The sequence below is a fragment of the Colias croceus genome, chromosome 23, assembly GCF_905220415.1.
Source record: "Colias croceus chromosome 23, ilColCroc2.1".
Classification (NCBI taxonomy): domain Eukaryota; kingdom Metazoa; phylum Arthropoda; class Insecta; order Lepidoptera; family Pieridae; genus Colias; species Colias croceus.
In genome coordinates this window covers 228,537-254,413 of record NC_059559.1, presented here as the reverse complement: position 1 = coordinate 254,413, position 25,877 = coordinate 228,537, and the positions used below count along the sequence as shown (strand labels likewise).

General features: G+C 43.9%; 4 protein-coding genes across 4 annotated transcripts; all 4 read right to left on the bottom strand.

Moving 5' to 3' along the window:
• Nucleotides 1-12,925: 12,925 nt before the first annotated feature.
• Nucleotides 12,926-14,442, bottom strand: LOC123702099 (late histone H1-like). Its single transcript, XM_045649743.1, has one exon. It carries the CDS (start codon nt 14,175-14,177, stop codon nt 13,350-13,352), a length of 828 nt encoding a protein of 275 aa, XP_045505699.1. The 5' UTR covers nt 14,178-14,442; the 3' UTR covers nt 12,926-13,349.
• Nucleotides 14,443-16,056: 1,614 nt separating this feature from the next.
• Nucleotides 16,057-16,648, bottom strand: LOC123702093 (histone H4). Its single transcript, XM_045649738.1, has one exon. The coding sequence runs from the start codon at nt 16,554-16,556 to the stop codon at nt 16,245-16,247; it is 312 nt and encodes a 103-aa protein (XP_045505694.1). The 5' UTR covers nt 16,557-16,648; the 3' UTR covers nt 16,057-16,244.
• An 890-nt stretch (nt 16,649-17,538) lies between these two features.
• Nucleotides 17,539-18,270, bottom strand: LOC123702074 (histone H3). The gene has a single exon (XM_045649720.1). The coding sequence runs from the start codon at nt 18,112-18,114 to the stop codon at nt 17,704-17,706; it is 411 nt and encodes a 136-aa protein (XP_045505676.1). The 5' UTR covers nt 18,115-18,270; the 3' UTR covers nt 17,539-17,703.
• Nucleotides 18,271-19,796: 1,526 nt separating this feature from the next.
• LOC123702090 (histone H2B) lies at nt 19,797-20,319 on the bottom strand. Its single transcript, XM_045649734.1, has one exon. The coding sequence runs from the start codon at nt 20,288-20,290 to the stop codon at nt 19,916-19,918; it is 375 nt and encodes a 124-aa protein (XP_045505690.1). The 5' UTR covers nt 20,291-20,319; the 3' UTR covers nt 19,797-19,915.
• Between the last annotated feature and the right edge of the window lie 5,558 nt (nt 20,320-25,877).

The following is a 25,877-nucleotide window of genomic DNA, read 5'->3' as shown; positions in this document are numbered from 1 at the left end:
CACAGAGCTCTCTCTGGAGAGCGCGGCGTGTCGGGACTCATGCGGCGAGCGCGGGGCTCGTGCTGTGCACACAGTGTTCCTTTGTGTGATATATAATGTTCTATTTGAGCAGTGATTGGAAGTGGTTGTTTTTCAAATGTGACAACGGTAAGTTTTATTTTAATAAACTCACATGCGCCGAGTTTCCCACGTATTATTCTTGCTCGTTAAACAAAACCTTAATTGTACCTTTTTCCCTGCAACTTATTACTTGAATTATTTTTATCGATTAACACAAAGTAGCTAAACTCTTCCAACATTTTTTTTAAATCTTATAACAAATACCATTTTATATTAATTATTTTGAGATTATAAGTTCAAAAGATAATGAAGCAAAATGTAGAGTTCTAAATATTTAAATTGTAGTTGTTAAGCAGTTTCCGAATTCCTGAACAGCTGCCATTTTAAGGCGACATTTCAACAACTTTCTTTGTGTGAGCTTTTCTGTATTAAAATACCGCAACTTAACGTGCAACTTAAAAAAATAAGAGTCGTGAGAATTCACGTATTATATAATTTCACATAATATTATATTAATAAAATTATTATATTTAAAAATTATTATTATAATATTATATTCTTAAATCATTAGAAATCAGAACATTTTCTATAGATTAAGTATTCGTTCTTAAAACTGTCTCCAAGTCGGAATACTCCCGCTTGTTAGAATCGTGATAGATTTCACGAGCCGCCATTTTGTTTTGGCATTTTACTAAAACTAGAGCTAATTGAATTTTGCCTTGAATAAGTTAAAATTACATTCCTCTGGGATTTAGGAAGACGTAAGTTGCTATTTTTTACTTTATATTCAGTAAGTTTTAACATTAGCGCACTAGTTTGAATGGAAAGCAGTAAGCAGCAAGCTTAAACCAGCGCGGTGCAAATTCGTTCAATAAACCCTTGATTTGTTTGAGGTTCTCAAGTTTAGTGTTATCAATGAAATTAATTTGTTGAAAATAAGTAAGAGCAAATATTAAATTGTGCACAGCGTATCAACAAAGATTTTGATTTTGTAATATAAACTCATAATAGATCAAATAGAAACCCTGTGTGCCTGTATTAGTAAGTGCCTGTTCGTACACAAACTTGAATTAACTAAAAAATATACAATGTGCTTGTAACTTCAAATCTAAGCTTCAAATAGATACAGTCAAATAAAATTTGAAAATGTTTAATTGTGTCACAAATAAACTTTTGAGTATGATATTGAAGCGTGTTTTTATTTCTTATTTTTTTAATAGACAACAGAGATTTGTTCTTGTGAGAGTTATTTTAAGCATTTAATCAAATTGTTTTATTTATTTATACGTAGATTTTAATCTAATTGGTTTTTAAACCAATTCACTTTTTTGGCACGTCTACAACACTTCTCAATCAATATTACAAAGTGTATAATTTGTATTATTGTATGTAATGAATAAACTCAAACTCGACTCTTTCGATTTTAAAATTCGTTTGCTATTAGAAAGCTTTACTGAGTATTATTCATTTTGCCTAAAGAAGTTTAACTTCAAATCCGTTGCGTAGTTTTAAAGATTTAAGTATACATAGGGATACAGGGACAAAGAAAACGGTTTTGTTTTATACTATTTAGTGATACAAACAGGAGTCTAAAAATTGGCGGGCGCAATGTTTATTACATCGGCAATAAAATGTTAAATCCCTTTGTAGAACAAAAGACCGACCGACTACCATAATCTTCCGCATAATAATCTATTGTTTAACTTATTTCTTTAGTGATCGTTGCACGTGCGTGTAGTAAAATAATTTTACGAAATGTATAACTTTTATTTATATTTTATAGGATTATCCCAATAATAAAAAGATCACTCGCTTTTTACCCGGCTTTGAACAAACCGACATAGGGATTAAAATTTGCGCAAAAAGGACTGATAATAATGAATCGTAGAACTATTTATTTGTAACATTCTCTAATTGTGTAATCGGTGCACGTGCTGCATCCTACCTCCTGCTATTAATTATAAATTATTTATGTATCACTAGTATCTAAGACAAAGTCGCTATCTCTGTCCCTTGGTCCTTATGTGTGCTTAAATCTTTAAAATTAGGCAATGGATTTTGATGCAGTTTTTTTTAATAGATTCCCGAGGAAGGTTTTAGTATATAATTTAATAGGAGCGGGAGGTTCGGAATATTAGGTATAAATACGAAAGTCTGTGAGTATGTATGTGTATGTAGAGGTAATATATGTGTATGTATGTTTGTTACTCTTTCACGCAAATACTAGTGAACTGATTACAATGAAATTTAGCATACATATATAGGGTAACTGGTATTAACATATAGAATAGGTTTTATCCCGGAAATTCCACTGGAACGATAACTATGCGGGTTTCTCTTTGAAAACGAGGGCGATTTGACAGCAATCACCATTACAAAACGATCCTCATTTATTGATTTTATTTGTATAAACTCTACATAAACCATCTACTAAATAGGCCGAAGAAAACCTAAATTTGGTTTCCTATAAGGTTCTTATCGATATGTAGTTAAATAAGTTGTTACTATTATAAAAGTTAATATTCGAGATGAAACAAAAAAACCCTTGCATTTCAATGAAAGAACTTTAGTTGTATAAGTAATTTTGTTCTAATAGCTAAGAGCATTATAAATGGAATGATACACAAAATACATATATTAGCGCCGTCTTTTTGCAAGCCGAGTGCATTGTTATACAAGCTAGATACACTTTAAGGCGATTTTTCAATCCTTGGTTAAAATTTACACTTCATATAAAGTATACAACAGTTTCGTTGCCTATCTTTTGACATTTTACAGAGGAAATTTTTATATATGTATTGTGTAATACTATATGGGATGGATAAATTTTAACTAAGGATTGAAAAATCGCCCCTATAAGTGCTCTACGTTTATTTTCAGTAAAAATTAAAGGCGATTAACCAGACCATCAGTTACATGAATCTGTTTATTAGTTTTGGTGTACAATATTTATTAATAATATTTTTTAACAATATTTTTCTTTAAACCTAAATGTAGAGTTCGGTGCATTACGAATAATATTTTATTATAAGAACATATTTTCATTCACAAAATTCGTCCAATTTCAGATACGGGAGAGGGGCGCGGGTACCGGGGAGCATCGCAAGTTCCATGTTCGCCAGCGTAGTGCGTTCACTTGTTCCGCGCGGGACACAGCTCTCTCTGGAGAGCGCGGCGTGCGGCGAGCGCGGGGCTCGACGTGTCGGGACTTGTGAGGCGTGCGTGGGACTCGTTCTGTGCTTACTGTTTTACAAAAAGTTTTTGTGTGTGTGATATTAATTGTTAGTGAGGCTGTGGCTGGTAGCGGATGCTATTTCATAAACAGGGGTAAGTTATTTTAATTTACTATGATGTATACATTTTAATAAGCAGCATTATTATTATGTTTCTCTTCTCCATAATACTCGGGTACCACCAGAAGGACGGTACCCGGATCTTTGGAAGGCTTACGTGGGGACACGGATCCAACACGCAGAGGCCCTTTCGAGACTTTTAATGTGTTGTGGGACACCAGCCGCAGCCTGCCCATGACTGCACTATAGAAATACAGCCCTAGGCAGTCCGCGGCCGATGTAGGACTATTGCAGGGTATGGAAATTTAATAATTGGGCTATGGATTGGGATGCTAAATGGACTGGTACTGGGGACTATGGGAAACTATGGCACCTGCCTTTCTACTAAAAGAAAGTAAAAATATGTTGGCAGGTGGTGACTCGCCCTCTCACTGTATGGGCCCCCGAAACAAGTCGCTGCAATAGTGCGACAAGGGGGCAACATATTGTGAGCAGCTAAGGGTGGAGAGGCGTCCCTGGACTTTAAACTCCGATCACGCGCTCCCTGAGGGTCCAGCATCACGTGCCCACTCGCCACTTACGCTTCGCATCCACCCTTCGAGCTAAAAGCTCTCGCGACTCCACTCTGGCCGGCCGGTTAAGGCAAGCCAGAGGTGGGGGTCCTGTCCTCGTCAGGCTTCACTCCGACCGGCCGGTGAAGGCAAGCAGGGGTCTCCCCCCCGGGAGCACTCGGTTCCCGCGGGGTCGCTACTCCCCGACACCCCGCCACAAGGTGTCCTGCGGGTTGACTGATTGCACGGGTGGAATATCTATTATCACGTAAACAATAGATATCCCAACCGTGGGCGATGGGGTCGTCACATCCCTACGCCCGCATTATTATTATTATTAAGGCAAACCACATTAAGATCATTTTTATATATACACAATAAACTAGCTCACATTTACAGATAGATGTTACAGTCAAAGACCGATAAATTTTATTGTATGTAAAAATTGCTATCAACGCGTTGTGAATAGTTTTTTTTTATTCGAGCCGTGGCTGGCATACTATGTATACTATTTGTAAATCAATGTAGTCTGGTAAAGAAAAGCCATGACGTGATTATGAATTGCATGTATGGATGTTTAAAATAGGTGAACAAGGAGCGAAACGACAAGTATCAGGCAGAGTGAAACACGGTGAATAGAACGTGCCACGACAGCGGCTAGCGAGTGCCTGAATTTTTTAACTGCTTAGTGCTTTCTTCCTTTTTTGCGTTTTTACAAAAATGGCTATTTTTCTATGACTTTCATGAAGGCATGATTTTGCTATTCTTTACAAGATTAAAATAACACATCAGTGTAAAATCGTTACATGGCTATTGTTCAATGACTCCATGCAATTTTGCTATTTGCTATTAATGCTCGCATAATTTAATTATCTGCTTAGTGCTTAGTGCTTAGTGCTTAGTGTTTAGTGCTTAGTTTTTAGTGCTTTAAATTATCTGCTTAGTGCTTAGTTTTTAGTGCTTACTGCTTAGTGTTTAACCTACGAGTGTTAACTTACAACGCGTCATGGCTTTTTTTCATTGTCACAACCTATTGAGGTTGAATAGAAAGAAAGAAAGACCGAAAAAACATTTAATAGCATGTCAGCCACAACATGAATATCGTTTTCTTAACAGGCATAAAAAAAAATTCGCATAGTAATTTTCTACTTTCCCTTGTGAGTTATATTTTCACGTAGCGTTATTTTATTTTTTTTAATTATTTGGTTCACAAATTGAAATTGACACTTAAATAGCCTTAAAAACTATTTACCAAAACAAACATTTGCGGTGCAATTCCTAAACTGCACAAGCACATCGTGCTTAGTGAAACTACATAAACTAACAGACAATATACATGCTACACTTTAAATTTTAAACTTTAAACTTCTAACATAATTCAAGTACTACAATTTTTACTCAACGCAGAGTAAATTTTATTAATTCTGCCTGAGGCTAGAGAACTCGAGAAAATATCGAAATTATACCTAATACCATTATAGCACGAACAGCACCTGTATAAAGGAGAATTTTGACCTACGTTAGTACGACAATTACGTGTTTTACACGCTCATTCTTTCATGCGTTCAAGTCCGTGTTCGAAAACTTAAAGCGAGGTACGACTGCACTATGGCGCGACTACAATCCTCCGTAATTTTCGCACACTCCAACGCGCCACGCTTTCCTTCGTTCAATCGCGCGCGATTATCGTTTACACGCACAATCTTTCCTCTTCCCTCAAAAACGCACGAACAATCGCGCGCGAAAGAATAAGTGCATAAAAAAACGTGACAAAACAATCCCTCGCGATTGCGTGCGCGCGCTTTCCCGCGTTCAATCCCGCGCACTCCTAATCACGCGGTAAAGAACGTGCGTGTAAACCCGGCTATTAGGGTAATAATTTAAAGCACTTCCTATTTTCCAAACGGCTAGCAGGACGTGGAACTTCTATTTAATGCGCGAAAGGAGTTCAGGGCAATCCAAAAGGCCATGTATCCGTTTGTACAGAAACAGTATGTCCAAACACTTACGGCGCACAGTTAGAGACCTCATTTTGTAAAAACTCAATCTTTTTTCGTATGATACAATTTTTTGCATTGATAATTAATGTAGGACAGTTGATATACAAATCTTTTCTGAATTCTCTCCAATCTACTGGAATGGACAGCATAGCTGGGAGACCAAACACAACTGTTATATTCCAACACTTTTTTACAATTGTAAATAGGAATCACAACGCAAGGGTCCTTAAAATATTTTAATTGCCTAGAAATGAATCCGGAAAGACTGGACGATTTACTTATTATGTGATCGATGTGATCTTTGAAATTTAGTGAACTGTCTACTAATACTGTATACTTCTTTAAGATTGCTACTTTTTAAAATATATGAAAGAGGCAACGTGTTCTTCTTTTTTGTGAAGTTCATGCAATAACATTTATTTTCATTTAATAGCATTCTGTTCCTGACACACCAATCTTCACCGAAACGATTGATTTGGTATAATTATTTTTATAGCATAAGAATAATATGGTCTTCGCATTGAATTCGCATATATACAATTTTAAATCATCCGCATACATTTTAAAATTACATTTTAGACTATTGGCAAGATCATTAATTACAAATAATAAAAAAGGGGGACCCAGGTGGGATCCCTGAGGCAGGCCCGTTGGGATTACATTAGCTCGTGATGTATATCCACGATTCTTGACTAATTGAGTCCGGTTACTTAAGTACGATTCGCACCATCGGTACAATAACTAATAATACAAACCCTGTATAATTATGCTACGTTTTTACGGACGAATATTTTACCGTTCCTAACCCATATTCAATCGTATTGTTTGTGCTTAATAGCTATTCGCGTAGATGCATGCAGTTTCTTATTCGCAGGGGACAGATCTCTCTCTCTTGTCGGTCCCTCATGTCTGAGGATCGTGGTCAGCATTAGGGTTGCATCTGGAGCGGATGATTTGCCTCCACCGGTCTCTGTCCATGGCGTCTCTTACGACCGTGTAAAAAGTAGTGGCAGATGAGTTCTTGACTTGGTCTGTCCATCGTGTTGGTGAACGACCACGCGATCTTTTTCCCTCCGTGTTCCCAACCACTATCAATCTCTCTAGATTTTCATCGCCTCTGCGTATCGTGTGGCCGAAGTATGACAAGATGCGTTGTTGGCATATGGTGGATAACCTGGTTTTTATATGGAGCTGGGTCAGGATTGATGCATTTGTGCGTCTCGCAGTCCAAGGTATTCTCAGCATTCGCCTCCAGCACCACATTTCGAATGCATCAATCCTTTGTCTTTCTCGGGCCAGAATTGTCCATGTCTCAACTCCATATAGGAAGATAGGGAAAACTAGGGCTCGTACCAGTCTTATCTTGGTTCTGATACCAATTCCTCTTTTCTTCCAAATGTTGTTCAGACGTGTCATAGCATCTTTTGCCATCCCAATACGCCTTTTTATTTCGGGGACACAGCTGCCGTCATTGCAAATTTGGGCTCCCAGGTAAATGTAGCGATCGACGGTGTCAACGCCAGGAATGTTGAGAGTAACATTTGATAGCTTTCCGGCTCGATCGACTACCATCACCTTGGTTTTCGCTCGATTTACTGTAAGCCCTATATTTTGACTTTCTATCTCTAGTCTATGGAACAGTTCTCTCATATCTTCTGCGGATGTTGCGAGAAGAATGGTGTCGTCGGCATATCTGAGATTCGATAGTCTCTTACCACCTATGGGAAAACCTTTCTTCCAGTTTTCGATTGTTTTTCTTATAACGTACTCTCCGTATATGTTAAAAAGTGCTGGGGACAAAATACAACCTTGTCTCACGCCTTTCTTTGTTTGGAACATACTGGAACATTCCGTACCAATCCGGATGAAAGAGCGGTTTTCAGTGTACAGATTCTGAATAAGGGCAACGAGGTGATCTGGAGTTCCCATTTCAAGTAGCACACTCCAAAGTTTGTCCCATTGGACGCAATCGAAGGCTTTTGTGTAGTCAATAAAGCAGAGGACCACGGGGCTGTTGAATTCTCTACTCTTCTCGATAATTTGTCGAACGTTAAGTATCTGCTCCCGTGTTCCTCTACCTTTCACAAATCCAGCCTGTTCTACGGGTATTTGGCGACTTAAAAAGTAGTTTAGGCGTCGGTTAATTACATGAAGGAGGATCTTACTCGCATGAGATATCAATGCAATGGTCCTGTAATTACCACAATCTTTTGAAGAACCTTTTTTATGTAGAGGTATGAACACCGATTCTGTCCAGTCTTTTGGCCACCTTCCAGTCTTCCAGATGGTATTACAAATTTCAGTTATCGCATGCGTACCTCGTTGACCTAAATTTTGAAGTATTTCAGCTGTTATGGCGTCCTTGCCTGGTGACTTCCTGCACTTAAGAGCTTTGATGGCATGCTCAATTTCGGATGGTAAGATATCAGGTTCTTCTTCCGACCATGTAACATTGACGTTATTGGACTCTCCCGTGTATAACTCTGCGCAGTAGTTTCTCCAGCGTTCCAACACTTCGTCCATGTTAGTGAGTAGGCTCCCGTCTTTGTCTTCAATGGCACAGACTTTTGGCTTACGCGATCCAGTTAGGTCTTTTATTTTCTGGAAAAGATATCTGGATTCCTTATTCATCGCGTGTTGTTCAATTTCCAGACAGATTTCATTAAGGTGATTCTCGTAGTCTTTCCGGCAGTGACGTTGAACTTGACGGTTCAGTTCTGCGTATCGCTGCAGATCTTCAGTTGAGCGTATACCGTTCTCCTTAAGATCACGTCTCTCCTGAATAACTAAAGCTGTCTCTGGTGTTATGAATTGTTTCATAATGGGTTTCGCCAGTCTGTTATCCCTAGCTGTTTCTTCTATCATTCTTTTGAGATACTGCCATTGGGTGTCGCTGTCTGCGATGTCTTTAGGTAGGTCCCCCATTTTCTGCTCAAAACAATCTTTAAAACCATTGATGTCTAGACGTTGCATATTCGGAGCTACTTTATGCCTTTGTATCCTTTTTAGTCGCACTTTGATTGTTGCTACAAGAAGTTGGTGATCAGAGCCGCAGTCAGCACCGGGGGCAGTTATTGCGTTTGTCACTGAGCTTCTCCACCGCGTCCCTATTAATATGTAGTCTATTTGATTTCTACATCTATCTCCAGGAGATATCCAGGTGTATAATCTACGGACATGATGTTTGAAGCAGGTGTTAGTGATAGTGAAATTCTCTTCACAGCAGAACTGTATCAGACGCTCGCCTCTGTCATTGCGTTCCCCGATGCCGTGTTTGCCCATTACGCGACTAAGGTGATCATTATCTGTTGTGTCGCCAACTTTGGCATTGAAGTCCCCTACTATAATACTGATTTCTCGTTTTGGATGTTTTTTTAATGTCGCAGTCAGCGTATCGTAGAAGTCTTCTACCTCCTCTTCAGTCGATTGTGCTGTAGGGGCATATACTTGGATGATGTTGAGCTTGCATGGTATCGCGTTAATTTTGAGTGTTATTATCCGATCGCTGACTGGCTCATAACCTAAGACACACTTGTTTAGAGATTGGGGCACGATGAAAGCCACTCCTCTGCTGCTACCGTGTTCGGGTCCCGAAAAATACACGGCGTTACCTAGATCAGATGTAAAATGACCCTGTCCGTTCCAGTGTGTTTCGCTGATTCCTAGCAGCTGAACGTTTTTCCTTTCCATTTCATTTTCCACGATTTGGAGTTTTCCTGGCTGGTTTAGGCCGCGTACATTCCACGTTCCAATGCGGTGAGGTACTCGGAGTGACTTTCGTGTATTCATTTCGTCAGTAGCTGAATTTCCATGCGGCGCCTGACGAGTAACAAACGCATGGCCGGTAGCATATTTCACACCACCTCTCCCGGGAAGATGGCGCCGGGGGTCAGCCGGGTCGCCAGACATGTTATTTCCTGTTCTTGGACCTTTCATGCTGACTCTCTTGGGAAGATAGAAGCAGTGGTTTCCCGTTGCCTTCTGCCCCAGACATTTTAGAAGTTATTTAGACTTCAAGGCCGCTGCGGCCTCTTCAGTCAGTTGCCTGACTGGTAGTATGGTTATACCGCCATTGCTCGGTCGCCAGAGCCTCGTCTGTTGTCTAGCAGGGAGCACCGCGACGTCCAGTGGGCGCCGCCGCCAGCCTTTCATGTTGAACTGCCGACGCGTGCAGGTGAGGTTGACTATTGGGCCGGGTTCAGGTGTTATTTCCGTTCTCCCCTTACTCCCCTTACTCCCTTTATAGGGGACAGATGCTCGGTGACAAAAATTGGCTTATTGCCTGATATACCTAGATATACCTTCTCCTGAGAATTGGTTCTATTAAATGTTCGAACGGCTGCCAGTAGTTCGTCTCGTACGCGAGGACTAATCAATTTCACTACTATTGATCGCGGTCTGTCAGTTTGTTGATTCAGATTTTGAACTCTGTGGAAGTCAACAATCTCGTGATCGACTATTTCTCTCGATACAACCCTTCCAAGCTGTTTAATAGTCGTCAGAATATTTTCACTTCTGTTCTCAGGTACACACTGAAACTCAATGTTACACGACCGTGATTTTTGCTCTATATTATTCAACTGAATAAATATTCATATGTAAATACATTAGTGATTTGAGAACGGAGCTCTTCGTTATGCAACGTGAGAGGAACTATTAAAGTTATTGGTCTTTAAGCGTAACATAATATTATATTGATCAGATAAGAAACAACAGAGTAGGTATCGTGAACTTCTTTAGAATGCCATACTTATTCCATACTATTATGCTTTGGACATGGCTGTCAGTTGATGACCCTGCGACTCTACCAACGTACTCTCACACTTGTTTTGTTTCTTTTTTAAATTTAGCCAGTTATCATGGATAGATAATTTAATTAAAATTGTGTCACTAACCAAAGCTCGCAAGAGGCTTTATACAAAACTAGCTGCGCTTCGCGTTTTCACCCGCGTGGCTCCGCTCCGGTCTAAGCGTGCGTGATGATATACCTATCCTTCCTCGATGAATCTTTTTTCAGAGAAGAAACACATATCGTTTAATTTAAAATCCCTTATATACTTATTTTAACTCGGCTACATGCATGGATGAAGGTTATCACTTTATATTGACATAATATTTTTACATATAAAATGTAACATCAAGATTTTGAGTTAACATGTGCATACATATTTTTCAAAATGTAGGTATATTCATATAACTAAAAATTGCAAATGAAACAATAAATCGGCATAATTTTTTTTTAAATAAACGTAAATTATTATTGAAGAACAAACGTTAAAAGATGTATAAAGACTAATAATGGAAAAATATATGTTAATCATTTTGCAAGACCAAGCAGTATATAATATGTTCAAACAATTATTAATAGCAAACAATAAAGAACAAACCAACAACTTCTATAATAATTTAGTTTATGTACTACATCTGTTGGTGAGTAGGGAAAGCTTATGTGAATTTTATGTCGGTAAAATCGTTTATCGTATGTGCTGCCCTCTGTTACTAACTAGCGTTAAATAAATTAGCCTTATTTAATTTGTTGAACTACATCTGTTGGCGGGTAGTGAAACTTATTACGAATTGAATTGAATTGTGTCGTCGGTAAATATATAATATATATTTACCGAATTGAATTGTGTCGTCGGTAAATATATAATATATATTTACCGACGACACAATTCAATTCAATTCGTAATAAGTTTCACTAAGTATGGAAGTTTTTAGTTTATTTTTCACTACTGAATACTGGAGGGCAGCACTTAAAATTTTCGATATATATATATAGTAATACAAATTAACGTACTACATCTATTGGTAGGTAGTGAAACCTTGTGTAAATATTGTGTCGGTAATTTATTATATCGTATATCGTATGTGCTGCCATCTGGTATTGACTGGCGTTAGATAAGTTAGTTATTCAAGCTTTATGCACTAGGTACATCTATTGCTAGATAGATAAAACTTAAATGTATAATATATTGTCGGTAACTGTCGTAAATTGTATTTGATGCCATCTGGTATTGAGAAGCATTAAATAAATTTAACGACTAAAATTTTATAACAGAAAACAAGGAATATATATACATATTTAATATACCTATACGTCTTTCCGCGCTATTTTTTGCGTACCTACGAATTGTAAATCTAGCACAACACACTATGAAATAACAACTGCAGGTACATACTATATGCTAATGCTAATGGGATTTCTAGCTCTGAAAAGAACTTTTCATATTAATAAGTTGATATGTGCTCATACTGATATATAACATACATATGGAAACGTAAAATAAGTTCTGAAAAGAACTGGTGAACGTTATGACGACTGCCCGATGAAATTGCTTATGAACTTGTTGCTTGTTGTTAGTTTCTGTTGAAGAGGATCCAGCTAATATATGCGCAGTATATACGAGTACAAGAAGATTCTTCTTGACATACAGGAATCAGAGCAGCGTAGAATAGGGGAAGATGTTCACTGTTCAAGTGTCATATCACGAATGCCGAGAAATCGCCTCAGTTCTTACATTTATACATTAAGATCACGTGACCTATATTTTTATACTTTTTATTATTATATAGGTATATAAATAAACATATAAGAAAGTGGTGGGGATGAAGAGTGGGGGTAAACAGAATGATATAAATATCAGACGTATTATATATTAATATTAATATTAACGTCGGAGTCGGAGTCGGGAGTCGGGCGTCGGGCGGTCGGTCGGGCGGCGTGCGCTGGTGTGGGGCGGGCGGGCGGGCGGTGCATGTTTGTTTGCCTGTCTGTGTCTGTGTCTGTGTGGTAGCGTGTTGTAGTGTGCGATGATTAGTTACATAATATTTTATTTTGCAAGTTGAAGGTGAAAAGTAACGTGTGTGTTTACCGTACGTATTACGTAGGTGTTTGATTATTTTTTTTTTTTTTTCTTATTTCATTGCGCGTCGATGTGTAGTTTTTTTTTTTTTTTTTTTTTTTTTTAAGAAACCTAACCTAACGTAAAGCTGTAGATTTGATTTTCTTGTTGTTATTATATTGTGCATGCATGTTGCTACTATAATATATTATGTATGTATGTATGTATGTAAAATTGTAATAATAATGACATGATTAAAACATGAATAATAATAATTAATGTTTGAGTTTGAGTTTGTTGATTATGTATAGGTGGTAGTAGTAGACTGTAGATGTTATAATATTGTAGTTTTATTGTACCTACAAGTTGCTTGTTCGTCCTCGCAAATTGGAAGGAAACGTTAACGTTCGTAGTGAGTGCGCATTCGAAAATATATGTTAGCCCTGAGAAGGGCTTTTTGGCGATAGATATAATATAATAAATATATTAATATCTATTTTGCTGAGACCGCTGCACTGCATAACCAGTTCCAACCTTCCTCGAAGTCGAATTAGGTTGCGCTTGCGCCTGCGATTGATCGATTGCACGCACACCACACGTTCACTTCTTGGACGCGGCCGAGGCTTTCTTGGCGGTGGCCGCTTTGGATTTTGGCGTTGCCGCTTTCTTCGGTTTCGGTGCCTTCGGCTTCTTCGTTGGCGGTTTGGCGCTCCTCTTAGCCTTCGGCGCGGCGGCCGACGCTGCTGCGGCGGGCTTTGCGGCCGCTTTGCCCGCAGCCGGCGCCTTCTTGGCGGCCGCGGCGGGCTTCTTTCTGCCTGCAGCTACTTTCTTGTCTTTCACCGCTGACGCTTTCGACTTGGACGGCGAGGACGAAGAGTCTGCGGCCGCTGCTGCGGCGGCGGCTGCCGCCGCCTTCTTGGACCTGCTGCCTGCGTTGACGGCCGTCTTTTTGGCGGCCGCTTGCGCCTTGCCACCGCCGCCAGATTTGCGCACCTTGACGGCCGCCGCCGCTCCGGAGCCCTTGCCGGCGGCTCCGCTCGACGGAGCGGTCTTCTTCTTGGCCGCGGAGGACTTTGACTCCAGTTTGAACGAGCCAGATGCGCCCTTGCCCTTCGTCTGAACGAGCGTGCCGGATTCGACGGCGCCCTTGAGATATCTCCTAATGAACGGCGCCAGTTTATCCGCGTCCACCTTGTACGTGGCCGATATGTACTTCTTGATCGCCTGCAGGGAAGAGCCGCTACGCTCTTTGAGATCGCTGATCGCAGTGTTCACCATTTCCGACGTCTTCGGGTGCGCCAATCTCGCTTTGGCCGCTTTCTTGGCTCCTCCCGACGCCGCTGCTGCTGCTGCTGCTGCTTTGGGCGCTTTCTTCGCGGGCGTCGACGCTGGCGCCGGAGTTTCAGTTTCGACTGCGGTGTCTGCCATTTTTGTTAATTAAAATTCAACTTCACGTCGACAATATGTAATAATTATTATATTATATTAGTATATAATATAATTACTGTTATACGTAGTACGTAGTAGGTTTCACTGTATTCGACGTACGGTGTCGCTAGTGTAGGAATCGACTGGACGGTTTACCTCACGGGGAACCGTGCAATCGAGATACGTTTTCTCGCGGTCGCGCTTGAAACTTTTCACTAACATGCCTCCGTTCGAACGTATATTTTACGTGAAATTAACGTTTAAAAGCATACGTTTCACATGTTTCTCGTCCCTTTTGAGATCGGCCCTCGTAGTGTGCAAGCCCGCGCGACGCTCGAGGAGCGCATCGATCGCGATGGACGTTTAAATTTTGCCAAGGGCTATCCGCGTGCGCGGTGTCAACTTTAAAATTATCATTTCACCTGTAATTAAACCGATTGTCGTTTCGAAAAAGGCTCTCTCAATACACTGATATACAGACGTTAAGGTGAAACTATTCGTAATCGCCATATAATATGTTTGCGACGGTTTTTAGGGGGATGAATGTGACCTGTTGTAGAACAGCATAACGCAAACGACGACCGCGCGGCCGGCTACACACACAGTTCGGCGATCGGTCGAATATGTTTAACGTCCTTTAAATACAAAAATAATAACAATACGAATGTGCCACAATAAAGAAATGACAATATTATAAATAAATGTCACATAATATGTATTGTCACAGGTAAGTATTAACCAGTAGGTACATAGTACGCACACCACACCGCACCGCCCGCACGTCTTAATATTGTCAAAATATTATATAGGCCGCGCGAGAACGAGACTACGATTCACAATTGCGTATTTATTAATATATTATTATTGTGTTAACTTAATATCGTCGCATAATAACGCATAATAAGCAATACCTAAATAATAGACAGAGGAGAAGTAACAATATTATGATGATGAATCGATAATAACACGAATGTAGTTAATTAATAGTTTATTATTTACCTAATCGTTAAGTTACTTATATATCATCATCATCATCATCATCATCATCATCATCATCATCATCATCATCAACTTAATGCAATTACAAATTCAATAGCGACAATGACGTATCCATGTTTTGATGAATTATTGTCGTACCGTTGTAGATTCCTTAAATCTTCGTAATGTACCTAAGCGCAGTAAATAATAATAGGTACTTAAATAAGAATATAATAATGAATCTAATTAGGTACCTATTGTCGAGCCAATTTAATAGGCCACATTTGACGTCTATCAATTTTATCTTCGAACAGAGGTAACCTGCTTAAAAACATCGATTAAAGTGAATAAATCGATACGGATTTGAAACATTTGTCAATCGAATTTATTAATTTATGATGATGATGATTTTTATTCACAAGACGTAATCAATGCATTCTATTCTAGATGTCAGATTTCGATTTTTAGAGTAACGCCTCTGGTATTTATTATGTTTAGAATGGTTTATCAGTAAAATGAAAATATCTTAAAATTATTACTTTTATCGGTCATTTCTAACAAAACGAAATACCTATCTTGTTATTCTATGTCGTCGTTACTAGATTACGTTGTTGAATTTTGTTGAACTGTCAAATGTTGCCTATTAAAGTGGCTCTACTATAATACTTAATATTATAATTAATGCGAAAGTTTTTGATGGATGGATGTATGTATGTATGTATGTATGTATGTATGTATGTATGTATGTATGTATGTGTTGAACCGATTACAATGAAATTTAGCACACATAATAATATTATAGAGAGTACAAGTGAAATGATAGCGAGTGTTGTAGTTTTGCGCGCGAGGGGAAACATATCCATAATACAATATTATATAATATTGTGGAATTAATGAATCGTTTGCGGCCCTGAAAAGGGCCTTTTTGTAGTTAATTTGTTTGTTTCAAAATCATCGCCGTGGTGATCGTACGCCCATCTTTATTCGTACCAAGAAGTATTAAAGGCCGAATCGATTGTATGGAAGAATTGACGTACGTACGAACGGACGGACGATCTTTGAAGTAACACAATTACTATGTAAAAACAATTAACCGCCGAATCCGTAGAGGGTACGTCCCTGACGTTTCAGCGCGTACACGACGTCCATTGCGGTGACGGTCTTCCTCTTTGCGTGCTCGGTGTAAGTGACGGCGTCGCGGATCACGTTCTCGAGGAATACCTTGAGAACGCCGCGCGTCTCTTCGTATATCAAACCGGATATACGCTTGACGCCACCCCTGCGAGCGAGACGACGGATCGCGGGCTTCGTGATACCCTGGATGTTGTCACGGAGCACCTTCCTGTGCCGCTTAGCGCCACCTTTTCCGAGCCCCTTGCCTCCTTTACCGCGGCCTGTCATATCGCCGACTGTCTTGCGTGATTCTACTCGTTTAGATACTTGCTTACTCGCTGCGTGCCCGAAAGCTTGTGCGCTCCGCAACGTTTAAATCGCCTCTATTTATACACACACATTATACACGCGTTTCGCTCGGCCCGGCCTCGATGCGCGACGGAGACGGATAGATAATATATCGTGCATATCGAGGGACTACGTTAATAATCTTTGAATAATAATAATAATATGATATCAAAATCATAAATTCAAACTCAATCACAATAATTGACAACATTAATTCATTTTTTTTAATCGCAAATATTTTTAGAGAAATTAAATAAAAAAAAAAAAAAAAAAAAAAAAAAATACCGTAACCGTATCGTAGTTTACCTCAGCCTTATGTGATTAAAAAAAAAAAAAAAAAAAAAAAAAAGTTTAACACAAATAAGGTTTCATAATATATTATCTTTAATTAAGATATTAAATAAAATCCTCCTTGATGATTCCCAATTCGACTGTAGTCTGTACTGTTATTTTACCTCAGCCTTATGTGATTTAAAAAAAAAAAAAAAAAGTTTAACACAAATAAGGTTTCATAATATAATATCTTTAATTAAGTTATTAAATAAAATCCTCCTTGATGATTCCCAATTCGACTGTAGTCTGTACTGTTATATTTTTACCTCAGCCTTGTGATTTAAAAAAAAAAAAAAAAAAAAAAAAATGCCAAATGTACCAACATCTAAATGAAAAAACTATTTCATTAGAAGAATTTAAGGTTAATGGTTACTGAATGATTACATTACTAAAATCTAAAATTCATCAGGTAGGTAAGTTTTCTGTTTGTTTGTTATTTATAACAATATTCAGTATGCAGTAGGTAATATAATAATATTAATATTTATCATTCTCATAACAATATTATTAGGTATTTCGTTGTCTGTTTCTGTTACTGCACAGTGGAAAACATTTATAGTTAGGTTAGGTACTATTAAAATGAATCACGTGCGGCCCTGAAAAGGGCCTTTTTTTTTTTTTTTAACATTCGATGTCCGATGACGTGTCCTCTGTGCTATGTCATGTTATGTTATGTTATGTTATTTCATATTGAAACCACACACCACACGACACGACACGACGAGACACGAACAATGCAAACAACAAACGGATCTTAGGCGCGTTCACCACGGATACGGCGGGCCAATTGAATGTCCTTTGGCATAATGGTCACTCTCTTAGCGTGTATAGCGCACAGATTGGTGTCTTCAAATAGACCTACGAGGTACGCTTCGCTCGCCTCCTGCAGGGCCATGACGGCCGAGCTCTGGAAGCGGAGGTCAGTCTTGAAGTCCTGCGCTATCTCACGGACGAGACGTTGGAACGGCAACTTGCGGATCAGTAGCTCAGTGCTCTTCTGGTAGCGACGAATCTCACGCAGAGCAACCGTGCCGGGCCTGTAGCGATGGGGCTTCTTCACGCCACCGGTTGCGGGCGCACTCTTGCGGGCCGCTTTGGTGGCGAGCTGCTTCCTCGGCGCCTTTCCACCGGTGGACTTGCGAGCGGTCTGCTTTGTGCGAGCCATTGTGATCGGCGGGCTTGGTCGAAATTCGAATTCACTATATTATAGAGAAATAAAACAACAAAGTGGCCGCGATACGACCGCACGGAGAAGTGGTTGCGCTTCGAATGAATACGAAAACGCGTACGACGCCGTTTTTATAAACACGCCGTTTTACATTACACGCGTCTCCGTTTCGTTATTCATCGTGGTCGAGTGCGAGAGAGACATCGATAAGTAACCGTTCGCGCGGTGTGTATGACGAGAAAAGAGAGATAAAATAATAATAATCAAAGTTTTGTGTTGGATTTGCACGATTCCTGATGCAAAATTAACTACTTACTCGAACTCGAAAAAAAAAAAAAAAAAAAAAAAAAAAAAAAAGATCTTCAATGTGCAGATTGTCATAATATTGTCAATGTCATACACAACCCATTATGTTCGTCATTATGGTCGTAGGTACTGGATCTATTCATTAAATTTACATGTACCTAATCCAAAATGGATGGAAAACATTCAACTTTTTTTTTTTATTTTACTTCATACATAGGTACTCTACATAAGTGCAAAGTTTAATAAAAATGCGTTCAAAAATAAAATATGTCTTGGTTATTGCTTGATTCCTAGATTAAGAATTATTTTCTACTTTTTAGTGGTAAGTATCTAACTTGAAAGCGTGTTTTTTTTTAGTTTTTCAAACTCTACATAGGTATTTTCGTATAACAAAACTAAACAACACTAAAAAAAAAAAAATTACCTACAAATACATAAAACGTTCATAATATACCTAACTAGAAATTCGCCGCGGCCTCGTTCGGTTGCAAATTTTATGAACATTTAAAACTTATAAAATTCCTTCATTAACCGCTCTATCTATTAAAATAAACCGCATCAAAATCCGTTGCGCCGTTTTTGAGATCTCGAGTAATCTTCAACTTGATCATTCATTTCTATACGCCAGGAAAATTTCTATACGTCCGGAAAAATACTACTGAACCGATTACAATGAAATTTAGCACATATATAGAAGGTAACTTGGATTAACACATAGGGTAGGTTTTAACCCGGAAATCCCACGGGAACGGGAACTATGCGGGTTTTCCTTTGAAAACGCGGGCGAAGCCGCGGGCGTAAATCTAGTACAAAATATTAATTTACTAAAACTATTACAAAACACAAAACTAGGTATATAAATATAACACAACAGAAAATCGGTTCGAATGTCTGTCCGTGTGTGCTATTTTCCCTATATTATAAATTTGTATAATTAAAACTAGAGAACCGATTTTGATTCGGTTTATTTCAATAGATAGACTGCATCTCGAAGGCTACTTTTTATTATTGCAAAATAATATTTTTAAAGTAAAACTAATGAAGAGGAAAACTTTGTTTGTTAATGAATAGGCTCATCATCAAAACTACTGGACCGATTTTGATGAAATTTGGCACAGACAGTCTTTAGACGCTGAGAAAGAACACAGGCTACTTTTTTAAAATATATACCGCGGGCGAAGCCCTAGTTTGTAAATAAATTAAAATAAATCATACCCGCAAATGACCAACGTTAAACGTATAATTCGAAATTCGAATTTCAAAATTACAACTTTAGGTTTTCTTTTTTTTTTCTCACTGCTGTTGTTCGTGTTGGAGAAACGTATTTTTGACGTGTAAACACACACAATTCATTCATGAAATATATTGTGGCCCTGAAAAGGGCCGTTGTTGTTTTGATAGTATTTATAATAATAATAAACACAAAACGCGAGCGAGCGGGCGTTCGATAAGTCGAACACGCCACGCCGTTGTCCCGACGGCGGACGGCCGCTCACTTGGAGCTCGTGTACTTGGTGACCGCCTTGGTGCCCTCGCTGACCGCGTGCTTGGCGAGCTCGCCGGGCAGCAGCAGCCGCACGGAGGTTTGCACCTCTCGCGACGTGATGGTCGACCGCTTGTTGTAGTGAGCGAGCCGGGACGCCTCCGCGGCGATGCGCTCGAAAATGTCGTTCACGAACGAGTTCATGATGGACATGGCCTTCGAGGAGATACCGGTGTCGGGGTGGACCTGCTTGAGCACCTTGTAAATGTAAATGGCGTAGCTCTCCTTCCTCTTGTGCTTCTTCTTTTTCTTGTCAGACTTCGAGATGTTCTTCTGCGCTTTGCCGGACTTCTTGGCGGCCTTTCCACTCGTTTTTGGCGGCATGTTGCTTGTTGTAGTATAAGTTCAATCAATTGAAACTGTATAACATTTTTATATACATATCGGGATCTTCGCACACGCAGCCTCCGCGAGGAGGCTGCGTGGGGAACATTGTTCGGGGCGGGAAGCCCCCTTCAATGGGAGTATAGCGCCGCCCGTCAACACGGGCGGGAATTTGGGGGGGCGTGAAAGCCCTTATTTTTTAGAATTTGATTCCGCGTCGCACGAATCAATCGACCTCTTTCTTTTACGAGCCCGGCCATGAGTTGTGTCATGACCGGGGACGGAGGGGGACTGGGGCGAAACGACACGAATGGGCGGGGTAGGAGGCGCCAATTGCGCGTGGGAGTATAGGTGGGGAGGTGGGCTGGGTACTTGTGTACCGACAGACGGGATTTGTATTGGTGTAGGCGTAGGGGTAGTGGGCGGCGCGGCTGGGCGCGCCGGAGCAGTAGAGTGCGGGACTTGCGGGGGCGTGGGAGTGACGGAATGCACTATAAGTGCATGTAGGAAGGATCGGAGGGATGGCGCGTTATGCACCGGGGTGTGAGGGAGTGCACGGAGTGCGTGGGTGGAGGGTGGCGCTGGAGGCGCGGTTCGGGGTGCCGACATTGCAGCTAGCAATTCCGGTGGATAGGAGGGCGTTGTGTACGCCGCGGGAGGGGGGGGTGATAACAAGTCGCGCGGAAAGGGACAGCGCGACTCGGGAGGGGCGCGCATCGGTGCAATCCCTCGGAGATGGGAATGAGAGGATGCATCCGCGCGCGCAAACATGTTTTGGGATAGGCGTAGGATGAAATCGTCAAGTGTTTCCACACCGAGATCGCTGCGTATCCGCTCGTTCCTCACGCACCACGGCGCGCCAGCGATAGTGCGTAATGCGAGCGACTGCCGCGCACGCATTTTGCGGCGCAGGCTTTCACACACAAACGCATACCAGGCGGGCGCGGCGTACGTGAGGAGCGGCCGTAGGTAAATCTTATACAGACTTACCTTTATACGCAGCGGGAGTTCGGATGACAACACCGGACGAAGTATTGCGTGGGCGGATTTACACTTATTGATTACCCGCTTCACGTGGCTGTTAAAGCGAAGCCGGCGATCAATAGTGATGCCCAGGTAGGTGACATTGTTGGACCAAGGGATTTGCTCACCGGCCAGAGTGAGGTGGGTGGAGGGGGTCATACCGCCGAATACAATCGCCTGTGTCTTTTTAGCGTTCGCGGTAATCCGCCAGCGCTCAAAATACGCAGGCAATTCGTCCAACCAACGCTGCGCCTTTATCACCGCGTTCGATGTCCATACCGATGCGGTGACAAAGGCTACATCGTCGGCGTACAAAGCGACGATATGGTTAGTGGGTTGCGCGGGGGAGGGGAAATCGTCTGTGTAGGCAGAGTATAGCGCGGGCGATAAACAGCTGCCCTGCGGGACACCCGCCTGCACAGCGTGGTCTTGTGAAACGGCGGGGGACACGGAAACGTGAAAGGAACGATTCGTGAGGAAGGAGTGCAATATCCTCACGAGCCGCGCGGGGCACTGGGTGGCGGTAAGGATCTTATATATAAGGCCCTCATGCCAGACGCGGTCGAAAGCCTTTTCGATGTCCAACAGCACTGCAACCGCTCTCTCATTCTTGTTCAAAGCGGAGCTAAGGTGGTGCAATACTCTTGTCACCTGAAGGGTGGTACTGTGTGCCTCGCGAAAGCCGAATTGCTCAGCGCGAGGCGACAAGTACGGGCGCAGCATTGGCAACAGCAATGACTCGAATACTTTGGAGACTGTGCTCAACAGAGTAATGGGTCGATAGCTGCTCGGTAAGGAAGCATTCTTTCCGGGTTTGGGGATCATTATTACGCGTCCGGTCTTCCACACTGAAGGGAAGTGACCGGAGCGTAATATACCGTTAAACAGCCGCGACAAAGCCGCGACTGTTTTACGGGGGAGGTGGCGGAGGGATTCATTCGTCACGCCGTCCGCGCCGGGCGCTTTGCGCAACTTTGTACGCGAAATCGCACGGCGGACGGCGGACGGGGACGTGAAGAATGCTTCCTCAGCGAGTGGCATCGGTGAATTTAGAAAACTCGTTAGGTATTCGTTCACTGCCGTTGCGTGGGCGGCGTTCGACGGCGTCAGGGGGTTCGGCTGAAAAACTTGCGCCAGGTGTTCGGCAAACAAGTCAGCGCGACCCTGAGGGCTATATACATAAGTACCTGCGGAGTCGGTAAGTGGGCGCGCGGGGGCGGTTGAGGATTTGAACCTGCGACAGAGTTGATGAAGCGACGGCCAGTCCTCGGCGGCCTGTTCGAGCGACCGGTGCCAGCCCTCGCTTTTGTGCTCCTCAAGCGCCGTGCTAACCTGTTCACGCAACCGAACAAGTTGCCGCTTGAGGGTCGGGCAGCGCGTTCGCTGCCATTGCCGTCGCAGAGATCGCTTCCTCTGGATAAGGTTTTTGAGGTAACCGGGAAGGGGGGGGAGACGGGAGGTGGACGGTTTGTGTGTCGTGGCTCGGACGAGGGCGGTTTGTAGTGTATCTTGCAAATCATTCGCAAACAACTCCACGTCCGCGGCGCTTGTAACCGCGCGTGCGGGGGTGGAGCGCTCAAGCGTGCTTGCAAATAACTTCCAATTTACACATCGGAGGGAGCGGGATGGGGCGATTGCCGGACTGTCTGCAGCGAACTCGGCCAATACCGGCAGGTGGTCTGAGTCGAGTTCGTCCACAATGACAGTTTGCGTTATCGACTGGCGGACCACATTGTGGATCGAAAAGTCGATAATGTCCGCGCGGTAGGAGTCTTGATCGGGATAATGAGTGGGTTCAGGAGGACCCTCTATTACGATATTGTTATAATCAATAAGGTTATAGAGGGCGTTGCCGTTGTGGCAGTTGGAGCGAGACAGCCAGTGCGTATGCTTGCTATTCCAGTCACCCGCGGCGAATGTCGGCACGTCCGAGGCGAAAAGTCGTTTCACCTCGTTCGTGTCAACAGTCCCCGTAGGCGGTCTGTATATAGCATACATACGTATTCTGCCACCTGGAAGTTCCGCTTCAACGCCAAGCGCGGAAAATGACTGGGATGTGAAAGCAGGGAGGGGGGTATGAGGAATGGACCGACGGATAAGGATCGCAAGCCCGCGGTATCGCCTGCCAGTAGGCGACACCTCGTCCCTGCGATAAACTACGTACCCGGACGCGCTCAGCTTCGAAGATGGCCCCAGCTGCGTTTCGTTTAGCAGCGCCGCATCAATGTTCTGCTCCCGCATCAGGTGGCGGAGCAGTGGCTTCTTATGCGCCGGCACCATAGTGCGGGCGTTCCAATATAGTAGCCTGAGCGCTATTGTTGTAGGAGGCTGAGGAGACCCCGCATTACTATGGGTATGGGGTCTGCTCCCTCCTCTAAGGCGCTCAGGACGCTCTGGAGTACTAGCGACGCCGCTCGGATCACCGCTTGCTTCGCGGGATCGGCAGGCGCCGCTAGGGGGGGCTGCGGTGCCGACGATGATGCGGTCGGCTGTGTTCGGCGATGTTCGGGAGCCGAAGTTGCACTCGGCTCCGTTCGGGGGCGCTCGGCTGTCGTTCGGGGGCGCTCGGCTGTCGTCGTAATTGTGCGATGTTGCGCCGGCGGAATGTGCGCGGACGGGCCGGCTTGGGGCGCTGTGGCGGCGTCGCTCCGAGGGGGCTGCGAGCGGGATTTTTTCCCGCGTCCTCGTCGCTTACGTTTTGCGGGGGCGGCGGAGGCGGGATTTGCCGCCGCCATGAGGCCGCTGGTGTGCGCTTCTCCGCGCGGCACCGGCTGGATGGGTGCGGGCGGCGCTACTGGCGCGCTGGGTCTAGCGGCCGGCGCGGTGCGCGGCTGCTGTGCGTGGGTGGTGGTGGTGGTGGTGCGCGCGATGGGGCCCGCCTTTTTGTTGCGGGCCTCGCGCCGCATCACCGGGCACGACGCGTGGTTTGCGGGGTGTGGCCCCGCGCAATTGGCACAGATGGCGGGGGCGTCTCTCGGCCGCGGGCAGTCCGCGGTCGCGTGGCCCTCGCCGCAACGCACACAGGCAAGGGGCCTGTGGCAGTTGTGCGACGAGTGCCGGAAGCCCTGGCAACGGTGACATTGTGCCGGGCCCCGCTTCGAGCGCCACGCCTCGACGATTACCCCGGGCATGTGCATCAGCTCGTTGATGTCATAAATGCCCGGGGTGAGATTTGGTGTTTTCCTCAGTATTACCAGGAAGAGGCATCCGGGGCGCCCCTTCCTGGCGCGAATGGGCCGCGCGAACTCTGGGTCATACCCGAGTTCGCGCAGCGCGGCGAGCAGCTCGTCAGGCTGCGTATTGACGGGCAGTCCGCGGACGGCCACCTTGACGCTACGCTCGGCTTCGGGGGAATATGAGAACCAACTTATGTCGGCCCCCTCCCCCTCGATGCGGCGCAGGTAGCGGTCGATGGCGCGGTATTCTGCCTCGTCCTTAGGTGTGAAGCGCACGCCCGTCCCATAGGCGCGCGCGCTCACCTGGTGTCCAATGATGTTTGTCAGCTCCCGCAGGTGAGTCGTCCAATTTGGGAACGACTCAATGATAATAGGCGGGAACCTCTTGGATGCTGCGTTAGGTACTGTGGTTGTGTTAGCGGCGCCAGGTGGCGCTGCTGTGCGCGCGGGCGGCTGCGCGGGCGTAGTGCCGCTGTTTGTCGCCGGCGGCGGTTGTAGCCCGGATGGGCCGGGCTGCGGCTCCTCGGCCTCTCCGACGTCGATGCGGCGGGGGCGGCGCGGGTCGCGTGGGTGTAGTGGCTGTAGTGGCTTAGCGCCGGTGGCGGCGCCTGCACTTACCGCAGCGTAGGTGGCGGGTTGCGGTGCGGGCGCGGCGGAGGTGTCCATCGCAGTAACGATGGCGGGGGTGGCGACGGCGGGGGCGGGAGTCTGGCAAGGCCGCTTGGCCTGTGCCGACTCAACCTGCTCCTCATCTTCGTCGCTGCTAATAAGGCGGCGGCGCCTCGCTCTCAGCTTGCCGGGCGGGATCGGTACGGAGGCGAGCTTGTCCAACAAGACCTGCTCGTCCTCCGGCGACGGCTCCTCCCAGCAGCCTGGCGGCATTCGCGCCAGATCACCTCTACGCATCTCAATATAGGATGCCAACCATCCGCGCAGTTTGTGCGATAGGTGGCCCGACTGCACGAAACGATCTATCATCATCACGTCCGATAGATATGCGGTACGTGGTGATGTGACCTGATTCGCGTCGGACTCTTCCTCGGCGGCGGCGGCGGGCCTGGGTGTTTCCCATAGCGGGGCGGGTTGCCAGAACGGTTGGGAGGGGCGTCCGGGAGCGGAGCTCGACCGGACTGCTCCATAGCGGTCGTGGCGTATAACAAAACGCGGGCGCGATGGTCGCGCGGATCGCGCGGGAGTCGCGTGCATACTCGCGGCCTCCGTGTGGCCCTGAGAAGGGCCTTTAGGGTCGAGTGCTTCGGCGAAGCACTGGGTCGTCCGTCTGTGCTGTCTCAACAGTTACGGCCGCATCACCGCCCTCTCCGTTCTTCGGCTTTCACCGTCAAACGGCAGTCGGTGCTGCGGGACGTATCTGGGCTTCAACGAGCACG

What these genes read in the sequence shown, in the direction of transcription:
- LOC123702090 (XM_045649734.1), bottom strand. Translation starts at nt 20,290, where the DNA reads ATGCCGCCAAAAACGAGTGGAAAGGCCGCCAAGAAGTCCGGCAAAGCG.
- LOC123702074 (XM_045649720.1), bottom strand. Translation starts at nt 18,114, where the DNA reads ATGGCTCGCACAAAGCAGACCGCTCGCAAGTCCACCGGTGGAAAGGCG.
- LOC123702099 (XM_045649743.1), bottom strand. Translation starts at nt 14,177, where the DNA reads ATGGCAGACACCGCAGTCGAAACTGAAACTCCGGCGCCAGCGTCGACG.
- LOC123702093 (XM_045649738.1), bottom strand. Translation starts at nt 16,556, where the DNA reads ATGACAGGCCGCGGTAAAGGAGGCAAGGGGCTCGGAAAAGGTGGCGCT.